Source organism: Rutidosis leptorrhynchoides, chromosome 2 (assembly GCF_046630445.1).
Source record: "Rutidosis leptorrhynchoides isolate AG116_Rl617_1_P2 chromosome 2, CSIRO_AGI_Rlap_v1, whole genome shotgun sequence".
Classification (NCBI taxonomy): Eukaryota; Viridiplantae; Streptophyta; class Magnoliopsida; order Asterales; family Asteraceae; genus Rutidosis; species Rutidosis leptorrhynchoides.
Window position 1 is genome coordinate 642,567,451 of NC_092334.1, and position 12,819 is coordinate 642,580,269.

At 33.2% G+C, this 12,819-nt stretch overlaps 3 protein-coding genes across 3 annotated transcripts; 1 reads left to right on the forward strand and 2 right to left on the reverse strand.

The window, feature by feature from the left end:
- Positions 1-579: 579 nt before the first annotated feature.
- LOC139890131 (carbon catabolite repressor protein 4 homolog 4) lies at positions 580-3,690 on the reverse strand. The gene is made up of 10 exons (XM_071873029.1): positions 3,641-3,690; positions 2,754-2,866; positions 2,627-2,667; positions 2,412-2,461; positions 2,215-2,284; positions 1,956-2,077; positions 1,762-1,874; positions 1,498-1,648; positions 1,243-1,390; positions 580-1,014 (listed from the first exon to the last, which is right to left on the reverse strand). Exons 1-10 carry the CDS (start codon positions 3,688-3,690, stop codon positions 715-717), a joined length of 1,158 nt encoding a protein of 385 aa, XP_071729130.1. The 3' UTR covers positions 580-714.
- Positions 3,691-5,749: 2,059 nt separating this feature from the next.
- On the forward strand, positions 5,750-7,462 carry LOC139893729 (uncharacterized). Its single transcript, XM_071876904.1, has one exon. The coding sequence runs from the start codon at positions 5,750-5,752 to the stop codon at positions 7,376-7,378; it is 1,629 nt and encodes a 542-aa protein (XP_071733005.1). The 3' UTR covers positions 7,379-7,462.
- LOC139893728 (uncharacterized) lies at positions 7,453-9,583 on the reverse strand. The gene has a single exon (XM_071876902.1). The coding sequence runs from the start codon at positions 9,501-9,503 to the stop codon at positions 7,767-7,769; it is 1,737 nt and encodes a 578-aa protein (XP_071733003.1). The 5' UTR covers positions 9,504-9,583; the 3' UTR covers positions 7,453-7,766.
- Positions 9,584-12,819: the final 3,236 nt, after the last annotated feature.

A 12,819-nucleotide genomic window follows, 5' to 3' on the forward strand; every position in this document is an offset into this window, starting at 1 on the left:
GGTGCACCCCACGGGAGTCGAACTCCTACCCCTCGCTAAGAGAGGCAGACCACTACCACATGAGCTACAACACAAGGTTAAAACAACTCTTTCTTAACCAGACCTAGTTGCTAACCTTCATGTTGTACCAGAAAAAATTTTCTGGTAACCTTACCAGCAATTTTCCCCTTTCGTGTCTTGAAAAGTTGTAAAAACATTCTTTAAATTTAAAACAAACAAGACTAATCAGGTAAATTTGCAACAAAAAAGACTAATCTGGCATTTATACACGCACTTTTAAAAGTCTTAAGACCGGTCCCTAGACACATTAAGACTAGACTAGATCATTCAAATTTACTCGTTGACCATATTAGACAAGTTCCCATTTAACTATCTAGACGAGTTGACACATTAAGATCAGTTTACTATTATGAATTTGCCGAAACAACACATCAAAACCGGTCCCATTTTTACAGTCTACACATGTTTACACATTATCAAGGAGTAAGAAAGTGACTTTTTAGCACATTTAACATATATAAGGAGATATAAGCAACCATAGCTAATGTTACAATCGCCTGCACTAAAAAGTTCGGCTTTATGATTCGGGTTAACAAAAAGAATACTTTGTATAATCTATAGCTAAAGTTTTAGCTTGCATCTAAAAAAGAATGTAACAAAATTTATAAAATCCTAACAAGAAAAATCTCAGAAAGAGGTTTCAACCATCTTAAGTTAAACGACTGCAAACTCGGCTCCTATTGGCAGATGATCACTCGGATGGTAATAATTTGGTAATCCGCCTATTATATCGGGTGACTCAGCTTCTGGAAGTTCAAGATAAGCAACTGGTTCAATGCCCTCAGAAGGTGAGAATAAGATATAATCAAGTGTACCGGTGAAACCAGGGGTGCAATTTGTAGATTTCGGTTCACCCCTTGTATATGCATATACACTACATAATGGCATGGGTAAGTCTTCTGAACATTCTGGTGCAGGAAAAGCTGAACCACCTGACACAATGTACTCGTATACCTGAAACGTTAATGATTCAACTCCTCTTAGAACCTTATAGTATCTATTACTACTAGACATTGCAACCTTAATTACGATTTTTTGCAACTTCGTATATCTGTATATAAATAAAAATCCAATCTGAGTACTCCGTGCCTATGCCAAGTTGAATTGTTTTTTGAGTTAAAATTCAAAATCCTGGTCACATTATCAATGCATTTAGACAATGAAAAATGTCATAGTGTGTACCTTATCTCCAGGAACCGAATTGAAATCCCCAGCTACAACAACAGATGGTGTGCATTCAAATTTTTCTGATACCATTTTCTTGAATTCAGCAACACGTGATAATAAATATTTCACCTGTGCGAGCTTCACATCAGCCCATTCTGGGTCCCTGTGCAGCAGAATTTAAAAATTTAATCCTTCAAACACTAATCGCCAATAAGAAAATGATCTGTTTAAAACCAGACATCATAATGTGAAAACAGAATGTACCATTACCAGTAAATATGTGTGTTTGCTACAATGACATAATGTTGATAAGGCTTTTTGAACTTGAATGCAGCCATAATTCCAACACAATCACGTTTCAAACGGACATATGGATCGTTTGGATCTCCTAAATCCCTTGCAGTCTTCCCTTTCTCTGCACCTGCTCAGGAGTAATCAGATGTTGACTAAGTTTGACTTTGACCAATTTTGACCATAGTCCAATAATTAAAAAATGCATATTGGACATGAAACCTTATACGATGGGTACCTTACCTTTATTGTTAGTATCAAGAGCCTTCTCTTTTTGTTCGACGCTCGATGATTCATCTAGAACCAAGTTAGCAAGGTCATTATAGTCAATTTTTTCCTCTATGACTAACTCCAATCTGATTAAATAACATGAAAGGGTGAATAATTTACGTTACAATACCAAACATGTTTATACTATTCCTAAAAAATAAGCATACTTGTCGTGCTTGTAGAAAATCCCACATCCATCAAGTTTTTTCCCACTTCTTTTAATGTAGATGCTTGAGTAATCATTCTGCTCTATTTTACCTTTGTAAAACTTATCATACTCATCTAATTCCTGATAACGATTACAACGAATTTTCTCAATACACAAACAAGTATGTGATAAAAGTCTTACAACAAAATGCAGGATCTATACTGGCCCTGAATTACACATCAAATAATTAAATATTATATAAAAGATTTAAAGTAAACCTGTAAGCATAAGATATCAGCATCAAGACTCTTAACAACATCAAGAATTATTGGAGAACGAGCTTTCCACCTGTGATTATAGCCCACCATATTTAATTTATATTAAGCCTAAAAAAGAAACGTCTAATGATAACTTTCACAATATTCTGCTTATATTAAATTTTGACGAAAGAATTTAAAGTAAGCAAGAAACACACTTAAGACAAGGTGACGGAGAATGTGGGAATACTATGCTTTTAACATATGCCTGCAAAAGAAAACAATGTGAGGTTATAAAGGTTGTGTAAAGTTTGTTCTAAATTTCTTGTAAATTGTCAAATATAAATATTACTCCGTATAAGAAAACAAGCGACCAACAATTTCTACATTTATGAAAACAAACAACTGACAAATTATAAAGCTGTGCGTGTACCTGAGCCAAAATGTTATATGAAACCAATCGAAATGTAAAGGCTGCAAAAACACATTACATATAAAATAGTATCTAGCTCATGTTGAAAAATTTAATGCTACAGCTGATTGCCTGATTCTATACGTACCGTCAGATTTGCTAACTGAAGTAATTTTATTCTGTTCCACTGGTACAAATTTAGGGTAAACAGGTGTAGGTGTATCGTTATTCTCTGTACTCATACTTCTAATACAAATCTTTCTGCAAAAAACACAGACTTAAATTCATGTGAACAAACTGTGCTACAAATATACAAGTAATTCATACTGAATATAAAAGGTAGAATGTGATAAAAAATCTACTAATTAAAATATCAATAGGAATTTTTAATATATGTTCACCATATATCATAAATCAATAAATGATAATAACAATAATTCTCATTTGTACGTAATCAACTTCACAAATGTGTCAGATTCACCAACAAAACAAACATTTTCTATATAAGCTCCGGATAACATTACACACACCTCACTGAAGGAAAAATTCTAGAAAAATTTATAACACAATACACACTGCTGAAGTGTAAAATAATTGCAGTTGCAGATACTAAATCCTACAGCAGCATGTATTAGAGACTGAAAAGGTATGAATTAGTAACGAATGTATATTAATTTAATTTGTAGAATTAAATTAATAAGATTAAAGATGAAGAGTGCGTACCTACTAGTATTTCGGAAGGATGAAGAAATAAGAGGTTGAATTGGAGAAATAAGCAATAACGATTGAAAACCAGAGCACCAGAACTTAACGACCATTTTTACACGATTCGTCATATACTCTATATACTCAACCACCTGATTAAAAAATAAAAAACAAATGCTAGTAAATTTCAAAATCAGTCCCTGTATTTTAATTATTTGAAAAAACTAACTAAAATACTTCGTACAAACATTCTACAATTTACTCATTTGGCCAATCTTTTTTCTAAATACTTAATTCCTCATCATTTGTGGAGCTAATTCCGTTACCCACCTAGAAACACGTCGAGAAATGACACTCCACATTACTTCAACTTTAGGCATTATTTTTGATTTTTTTTTTTTTTTTAAATGTCTAAAATGATCTTTTTCTTATCTTTGATTGATTAACATAAAGTTATAAAAATCGTTACTTGATAGTAAACTATCTAATCTAATTTAACTTCTAATATAATCTTATCTATCTAATATAACTTTTAACTTTTTATATATTATGACTTCAACCACTATACTATGATAATTAAATTAAGTGTAGAGGATTAGAGGTTGAATATAGAGTCATGACAAACGTAACATGTGAATTTGTACGAGTTAACCATAGAAATAGAATTTTACAAGATTTTCATAATCAAGCATATACTTGACAACTAGAAGATATCTTTACAATGTCTTCTAGAGGTCATTAATATTTAGGAGCATATGGTTTATTGGAACCATCTTGAGATATATTGTTTAGATAAGTAAGGTTAGGTTGTGTATATTAGGTTGATCAAGTTTACTCATGTTCATATATACTTGTACGTTTCAACATTTTGAATAATCAACAAAATACAAGTGATTTTCAATTTACGGACCGTATTTTTATTAAGTTGATGTTTTAAGTGTTTTAAAAAAAAAAAAAAAAAAAAAAAACTACATATAGAGATTAATTTGTTACTTTATTTACATAACCAGCAATCTTCATATTACAAGATGGATAACTCGTTATTCACGCAACAATTGAAAGTTTCGATTAGTTTGTTACTCTATTCACTCAATCACCATTCATCTTACTTATGAGTTAGATTTATATATCATCTTCCCTTATTTGTATATACTCTTGTGAAAGGAATCACACCATATATATAGGTATAGATATAAAACACTTGCATCAATGTGTGAGATTGAATACTGTTATTGTTGTTGCACCAATGATTGTTATTGTTGTTGTTGCGCACTTGCACCAATGTGTACCTCCTCTTCAACTATACTGACGAGTAATCGAAACGTTAGGGCATGGAAATTGTAACATTATATCGAATTATAAATAGTAAAATTTCTGATGAGTTGCGTACACTAGAGTATGAGGTCGAATTACTAGCTCTTTCCGGATAACCCGAACAGAAAAAACTTTACAACTTTTAAATAGTAATATTTCAACATAAAATATAAACATACAAAACTTGAGGGATGGGGATTGTAACATATATGTAATCGCCGTCTTTGTCATTTGCAAAGTACAGAACCCTAGTAATTAACGACGACCCATAACTCAACTAACCCAAATACAGTACCTGTTTATTTTAGCCCATTTATGCGAAACTTAACAGTCTTCATTGCAAAACACCAATCTGCTTTCTTGTTTTCAGTTTGGTAAGTCTGCATTATTTATTAATTTTAATTGATTTTGTAAAATAGGTTTTGGTTGTATGCTATGAATATGAAATGAGTTGTTTCAGTTTCTCTGAAATTTTTGGTCGTGGAGGGTTTAGGTTGTGAGAATATTGCTCTTATAGAAAGGACTTCTTATTAAGCTCAATCTTTATGTTTAAGTTTAATTTATCATTTTTAATTTATCATTGTTTTGCGAAAGTTCAGTATCTTTACTAAAGTGGATAATTTTAATTGTTAATTAGAGTGTTTTAGTAATCTTGCGCTAATGATTCTCTGGTAAGTTTATTCTTTCTTTCTTTTATTCTGAAACCAAAAAAAAAAAAAAAGGAAAACAATTTGTTGTGAAGATTTTAACTCAGTTTGAATTAACTAATAAATTTGGGATTCATGTTACAAGTATATGATACTTTTATTTTGAAGGTTCTTTGGTTTGCAATTTGAAGTATTTATCTGATTATTGCGTCAGCCCAAAAAATCAAAAAGTGTTTGTCAAAAAAGTGATTATCTAACACAGTTATGAAAAGGCAAACAGAGACATGCTTTTTCAAATCATCGTTTTGTAAACGCAAAAACAACTAGAGTATTACTCCGTATTTGTTTGAATTCAAAAGCTTTGTTTGATTAATTTTGATGTATACAACTTTTTGCAGAAGTATATTGTGGACGGTCAGCATAAACTTTCAAAGTTCTCTTCAATATCTTATATAAAATTCGGTTTGTTAAGGCATCAATGTTGAACAACTTGAGTTTCATCTCTGATCAATTGGATTTCACTTCACTCATTGGGGTCAGCCCATTCACGTCACAAGTCATCAAGGCTCGATCACATGAACCATGGACCAAATTCACCACTTCTCAAAGGTACGGTAACTTGTTAAAGTCTCGAGTCTGCCTTGACCGGGTCCCAGAAACTAGAGTGGATTCATGGAACACAAATCGCTATGAAGTTCAGAAAAACGCGTCTTCCGGTAGAAATTTTGTTAAAAACGATGAGCAAACCAACAATGACCTATTACAAAACTTATGTAAGCAATGGGAATTGGTAAAAGCAGCAAGATTAGTAGCCCTAATGAGCCGAAGAAACCAAATACCTGACTTTCATTCATGCAATAAGTTAATTAGAGGCCTAGTGAAAATCAACTACTTAGAACGAGCTACCGAGGTCTTAAATTGTATGGTTATGTCCGGTGGGGTCCCCGATATAATCACGTATAATATGCTAATTGGCTGTTTATGTAAAGAACGACGTATAGACGCAGCTCTTGATCTTCTTGAAAGCATGAATGTATCTGGTTGTCCACCTGATGATATTACTTATACCGCGATAATTCGCGTGATGCTCGAACACGGTTATGTTCGTCAAGCCGTTTCGTTTTGGAAGGCTCAATTAGCCAAGGGTTGTTTTCCGTACGCTAGCACTAGTTCGGTTCTCGTTGAGTTAATTTGCAAGTGTCGTGGGGTTATTCGAGCGATCGAAATCTTGGAGGATTTAGCCGTTGAAGGATGTAATCCCGATCTCGTGACTTATAACGCGATGATTAACGTTGCTAGTAAACGGGGAAATTTTGGTGACGTTATTTTGATTATACACGATCTTTTATCTCATGGTATGAAGCCGAATACAGTAATGTACACTACGCTTCTTCACTCGTTTTTTAACCATGGTTACTTAGATGAGGCGGAAAAGATTCTGTTTGTTATGAAGGAAACGTCTAATGAACCAACTATGGTTACTTACAACATTATAATAAAGGGGTTTTGTAAATATGGGCTTCTTGATCGTGCTATTGAGTACTTGAATGAGATGATGTTGCGTAATTATTCGCCTGATATAATTACGTATAACACCCTTTTACGCGCACTTTGTGATGAAGGAATGACAGATGAGTCTCTGCAGATTGTTGAATGTTTAAAAGACGAAAACATCCCTCCGAGTTTAGTGACTTACAACATTTTGATCGACGGGTTAGCTAAAAGGGGTGATATGGAGAAAGCGGTCGGGTTATATAGGCAACTAATTAAAGAAAAATCGGTTGTTCCTGATGATGTCACTCATAGATGTTTGATTTGGGGGTTCTGTTACGCTGATATGATCGATGAGGCTGTAAAGATATTGAAAGTGATGGAGAAAAATAAGCATAAAGCGCCACATAGTACGTATAAGTATGTTATCCATAAGTTATGCCAGCAACGAAAACTTGATGGTGCAATTGAGGTGATGAAAATGTTGGTTTCGAGCCCTAACAAGCCGTATGGCGAACGGTTTTATTCTGATATAATTCAAGGCTTATTTACAAACGGTATGGATGAAGAAGCTCGTCAACTACGTCAGAAACTAATAGATTGGAATGCGTTTTAAGGGTATGTTTTGTAACTTCAAGCTGTTCGTAAACAAATAAAGTTTTTTTGCTGAAGATAAATGCGAAAGAATGTTAATTCAATACATTGGTGCCGATATTTACTTGTTTTCTCAAATTTGAGTACACAAAAACTGGCATTTGAACAAATTTTAACGGAAATATTCAACGTCTGTTAGACGGAGGGACTGTCTTTGCAATATTTGCAAACCACGATGACCGATTGTCGAAAAAAAATTAGGGACTGAACTTGCAATTTGATACAAACGACAGGGACTGTCCTTGTAATTTTGTCAAATCTTAATGCTTTATGTCTAAACCTCTACTTGTTCCTGTTTAAATTATGGCATACCTTTGTGTAGAACGTTTGTTCTTTTAAGCATATACTTCTTAGATCAAGGGTTCTTGAAAATCCGGCAGTGGGAAAGTCTTTTTCAACCGTTTGATCAATTCTTCTGAAATAACTCTCATTTTAAACAACAAATTCCCCAAATCCATAGCCTCGGCTCGTTTTCCTGAAAACCCGAGCCCTTCAATCAACAAAACGTACGTCGTTTGATTCGGTTTACAACCATTTTCCACCATTTCTTCTAAAACACAAATCGCATCGTCTATTCTATGAGCTTTACACAGTCCGAGTAGCACAATATTGTAAGTGATAACCGTCGGCTTAAATCCATTATTCTCCATAGTTTTTAACAGCCCGATTGCCTCGTCTACCATCCCGTCTCTACATAAACACGAAATTAGCGCGTTATATGTGATCTCATCGGGATCGATTCGTTTCGTTATCATCTCCGAAACCATGCTCAAAGCCTTTTCCCTTTCTTTACTATACCATAAGGCACTTATCATAGTATTATATGTACTTACATCAGGTGGACACCCAATATCACCTAATCTTTCAAAAATCATCAGCGCCTCGTCAGCATTTCCATTTTTACACAATGCTGATAACACAGTGTTGTAATTTACTATATCGGGTAAACATCCGCTCGATATCATGTAATCCAAGAAACTAATTGCCGAAATTAGTCTACCTTCTTTACAAAAGGCGGAAATTAAAGGGTCGAAAGTGAAAGCATCGGGTGTAAGTCCACTTTCGACCATAATTTTCATCGTATTCAACGCTTCGTCTACCTTACCATCGCGACACAACGAGCTAATCAAAATACTATAAGTAACCGCATTCAACTCGCAATTTCTCGACAACATTTCTTCGACTAAACTCATCGCGTTTTCCCATTTTCGCTGATTCAACAAAGCTCTTAACAAAATGTTGTACGAGATTACGTCCGGTTTACACCCTTTTGACGGCAAACTTCTAACGAATTCAAACGCTTGATCCATCATTTGTTCTCTACACAACCCTCTAATTATCGCATTATACGTATACATATCGGGTTGAAGCCCTCTAGACAACATTTCATCCAAAAGCTTCATTGCTTCATTAATCCCACCTTCAACAATTGTCGCCTCGATCAAAATCGTGTACGTGATCACCGTCGGATTACAATTATCCTCCAACAATTGATCCAACATTTTCATAGCTAATCCTAGTTTCCCTCTACTACACAAACTACCAATCAATATATTATAAGTAACCACATCGGGCGAAAAACCTTGATTCCTCATTCGATCCAACACTCGATTAGCAGAATCAATCTGATTTAACTTACAAAAACCACTTATCACTGCATTATAAGCGAAAACATCCGGTTCACCATGAGACTCAAGTATTTGTATCACTTTAACCACCTTTTCGACACGCTTACTATTGAAAAAACCTTTAATGAGCTTTGTACATAAAATAACATCAGGTTTATAACCTTTTTCAACCATGAGCTCCAAGAAATAGAGTGACTCATCATAATTCCCTGCTTTGCAGGACCTATTGAGTAGTTTCATGAAGTGGGTTTCTTTGTAAGTGTAATATTGCAAATGAGTAGGTTTTAAATTGGTTGAAAGTTTGACATTTGGTAAGATTTTGCTCTGATTAGTGTTGGGATTAGTGTTGGGATTATGGTTTCTTGAGGTGATTAAAGAGTGATGGTGATGAGAATGTGTAGTGTGTTTTTGGTGAGTGTTCAAAGGGAAGAATGTTGGTGAGAGTTCTGCAGAAATCATTGTTTCTTTTTTTTTCTAATTTTGTGATCAAGATTTAAATTTGGGGAAGTTTCATTGTACTGAAAATGTGGAAAGAGACTGACTTCTGAGTGGAGGACGGGATATCAAGATTTTGAGATTTTCATACAATATGGATAAGATAAGTGAGCTCCATATATGGGTCAGGCTGTGGGTCGGGTCAACTCCGTACGAGTTAATACATTATAAATAAAAATATAATATATAAATATAATATAATTGGAATATTATACTTCAGTGTAATATTCAACATTATTTTGTCTTTAAGACAAAATTGCTGAAATGGTCCCTGTGGTTTGTACCAAAATGCTGGTTTCGTTCCTATGCTTTTTTTTTGATGGATTTGGTCCCGGTGGTTTATAAAAGTTGCTGATTTAGTTCCTCTGACCGACGGCCGTCAAAAAAGGCCGTTAAGTCCAATCATGTGCCAGACATGTGAGGGTATTTTCGTCAGTTTCATTCATTTATTCTCAAAATTGCTGAAATGGTCCCTGTGGTTTGTACCAAAATTGCTGGAACGGTCCCTGTGATTTCTTCGACTCTTTCTTCCTCTTCTCTAAACCTTCTTATCCACCCAAAAATGATGAACCCTAATCTATACTTTATCTTCTTCCCCAATCCTCTATATCCTTTATTGATCAAATTGCTGAAATATTCTTTGTGGTTTGTCCCAAAATTGTTGAAATACTCACCTTCATCTTTATCCCCAAATCATATGAACAAATCCTAATTTTTCCATTTTCTTCGAACAGTTTAATTAACGTACCAAACCATTTAATTCCAAAACAAAAACAACATCCTAAATAAACACAATAATCATCGTCATCTGGGTCTTCCGGCACCCTTGGCATCATCATCATCGCCATATAATCAGTTTGAAACAAAATTAGTCAATTTCACCTCTGAATAAACATAATCAATAAAAAAATATGCGATTTCATAAACAAGATCGCTTAGAACTGACATGTGATTCCCAAATACATTTACCTAAACAAAATCATTTTGGAATCTGACATGCTCGTTACCCAATTCGTTTTCTACTTCAATTCGTTTTCTGCTTCAATTAGTTTTCTGCTTCAGTTCGTTACCCAATTCGTTTCTGCTTCAATTCGTTAACCAATTCGATCAGATCTGGAAATGGGATCGTCGCTAATTTCAGATAAAAGTCGAAGAACGAGTTCTTCATCTTTGTTCATCGAGTGGTAGTGGTGGTTAATCGAACTCGGTATGAATTTGCAAGTTTTCTTATTGAAATTCCTTTAAGTGATGCTTCTGCTCTTGTGTTCTTCTGGTTTTTTTTCTTTTTGCAGCTATCGAAATTCGAAATAAAGTGATTAAAATCAGGGGAAAAATGATTAAAATACAGTAGCGTGAGATTAGGGAAGAAGATAAGGATTTTAGGGTTACAAAAGGAGAAACGAAAAATGAAGAAGCAGATGTGAAGAAAAATATGAATTTGGGTTATGAATTTGGGTTTGAGTTCTTTTTTTCCAGATCTATAAAAATGGATGATGACAACACAAATTTGTTGGACCTTTTTTTGATTAAAGCTGGCGATTGTTCACTCCCCTTCTGAACAAGTTTTTGGTACGTTTTTTTTATAATTTTTTTTTGTATATATGGCATTAAATTTATTATTTGGTTTGAATAATATGAATATGAATAGATATTGAAGAATTTGATTGTGGGTTTGTGTTTATCGAGTGTTTAATTTTTTAAATTAGAGTGTTTATCATTGTAGAGAATTTGGGGATAAAGATGAAGTATAGATTCTGTTTGATGTGAATTTGTTTATCAATTTAGAGAATTTGGGGATGTAGATGAAGAGAGGTGATGATGTTTTTTTTAATGGAAAGACAAACTACAGGGACCATTTCAACAATTTTGGTACAAACCACATGGACCATTTCAGCAATTTTGCTAATAAATGAATGAAACTGACGAAAATACCCTCACATGTCTGGCACATGACTGGACTTAACGGCCTTTTTTGACGGCCGTAGGTCAGAGGGACTAAATCAGCAACTTTTATAAACCACCGGGACCAAATCCATCAAAAAAAGTACAGAGACGAAACCAGCATTTTGGTACAAACCACAGGGACCATTTCAGCAATTTTGTCTTAATTTAATTTCTATTTTCCTTCCGACAAAAACACATAGTGCTATAAATTAATTATACACGCTTAGCAGTCTGAGAATTTTAAGTCTGAGAATTTAAACAGTGATATAAATTAATGTTTTTTTAATTATGTAGTGTTCCAAATTAAGTAGTGCCATACATTTGTGTTTTTTGATTGCTTAACATTTAATGGATTGATTGAGTTTTTAAAGCGCACCCTATGTGTTTGATAAAATGTGTAGGTAAGTAAATCAACATTTTTTATTGAATTAGTCCTTACGGATATACTCCATTTTTTATTTAGGTGAAAAATCATCTTATATGTATAGAAGGTTGCAGAAAGGATGTACTCCATTTTGAGATTAAGACGCTTCCATCGGTGAGTACTACGCTATAGTGTTTCGGTCCTCACAAATATATATAGATTTACATAGTTGTTGCTTTTTAGTTCATAACTAGTTGAGCGACTTAGCTTTGCGCCGGTTCTTCACCCCTGATTAACATTAATTACATAGCTAATTATTGAAAAAGTAATTATTTATCATCTTTTTTGTTTTCGTTTTGTCGAGGAATGACCCAAAATAATTATGTGATTGATTTGTAATAAGCATGAAAGTAATTATTCATCATTTTTTGTTTTAGTTTTCGTCTTGTCGAGAGAAAAGACTCAAATGTTCAATCAATAAAGTGAAACGTACATCAACGATTGGTACAAACTATTTAATAAAATAGGAAAAACTATTTATGTAATATATATATATATATATATATATATATATATATATATATATATATATATATATATATATATATATATATATATATATATATATATCAACAATAAAACAGTTATTAGAAAATGAGTTACGTGGTTAATTTGTAATACGGACAAAAGTTAAACAATAATAAAGTAAAAATTATGTGATTTAATAATAATAGTAATTATAGTGATAATAATAATAATAATTAATAGTTATTAGATAGTAAAAAGTATGTGGTCGATTTATAAGGAATGAGAAGTTTATGGTTAAATGATAAAGCGTGAAAAATTTGTAGTAAGTTTATAAAAACTATAGAGTTAAGTATTAAAAAGGATGGTGTTGAATTGTAATAAATATAAAGTTTGTTGTAAATTTGTGAAAGTTATGAAATTCACTATTCATTTCACCTATACTTT

Bases quoted from the DNA above. Each gene is read 5' to 3' on its own strand.
- LOC139893728 (XM_071876902.1), bottom strand. From the start codon at position 9,503: ATGATTTCTGCAGAACTCTCACCAACATTCTTCCCTTTGAACACTCAC.
- LOC139893729 (XM_071876904.1), top strand. From the start codon at position 5,750: ATGTTGAACAACTTGAGTTTCATCTCTGATCAATTGGATTTCACTTCA.
- LOC139890131 (XM_071873029.1), bottom strand. From the start codon at position 3,690: ATGCCTAAAGTTGAAGTAATGTGGAGTGTCATTTCTCGACGTGTTTCT. The intron at 2,285-2,411 runs GTGTGTTTCTTG...CTATAATCACAG, and splicing joins TCTCCGTCACCTTGTCTTAA to GTGGAAAGCTCGTTCTCCAA. The intron at 1,015-1,242 runs GTACACACTATG...TTAACGTTTCAG, and splicing joins ATTCGGTTCCTGGAGATAAG to GTATACGAGTACATTGTGTC.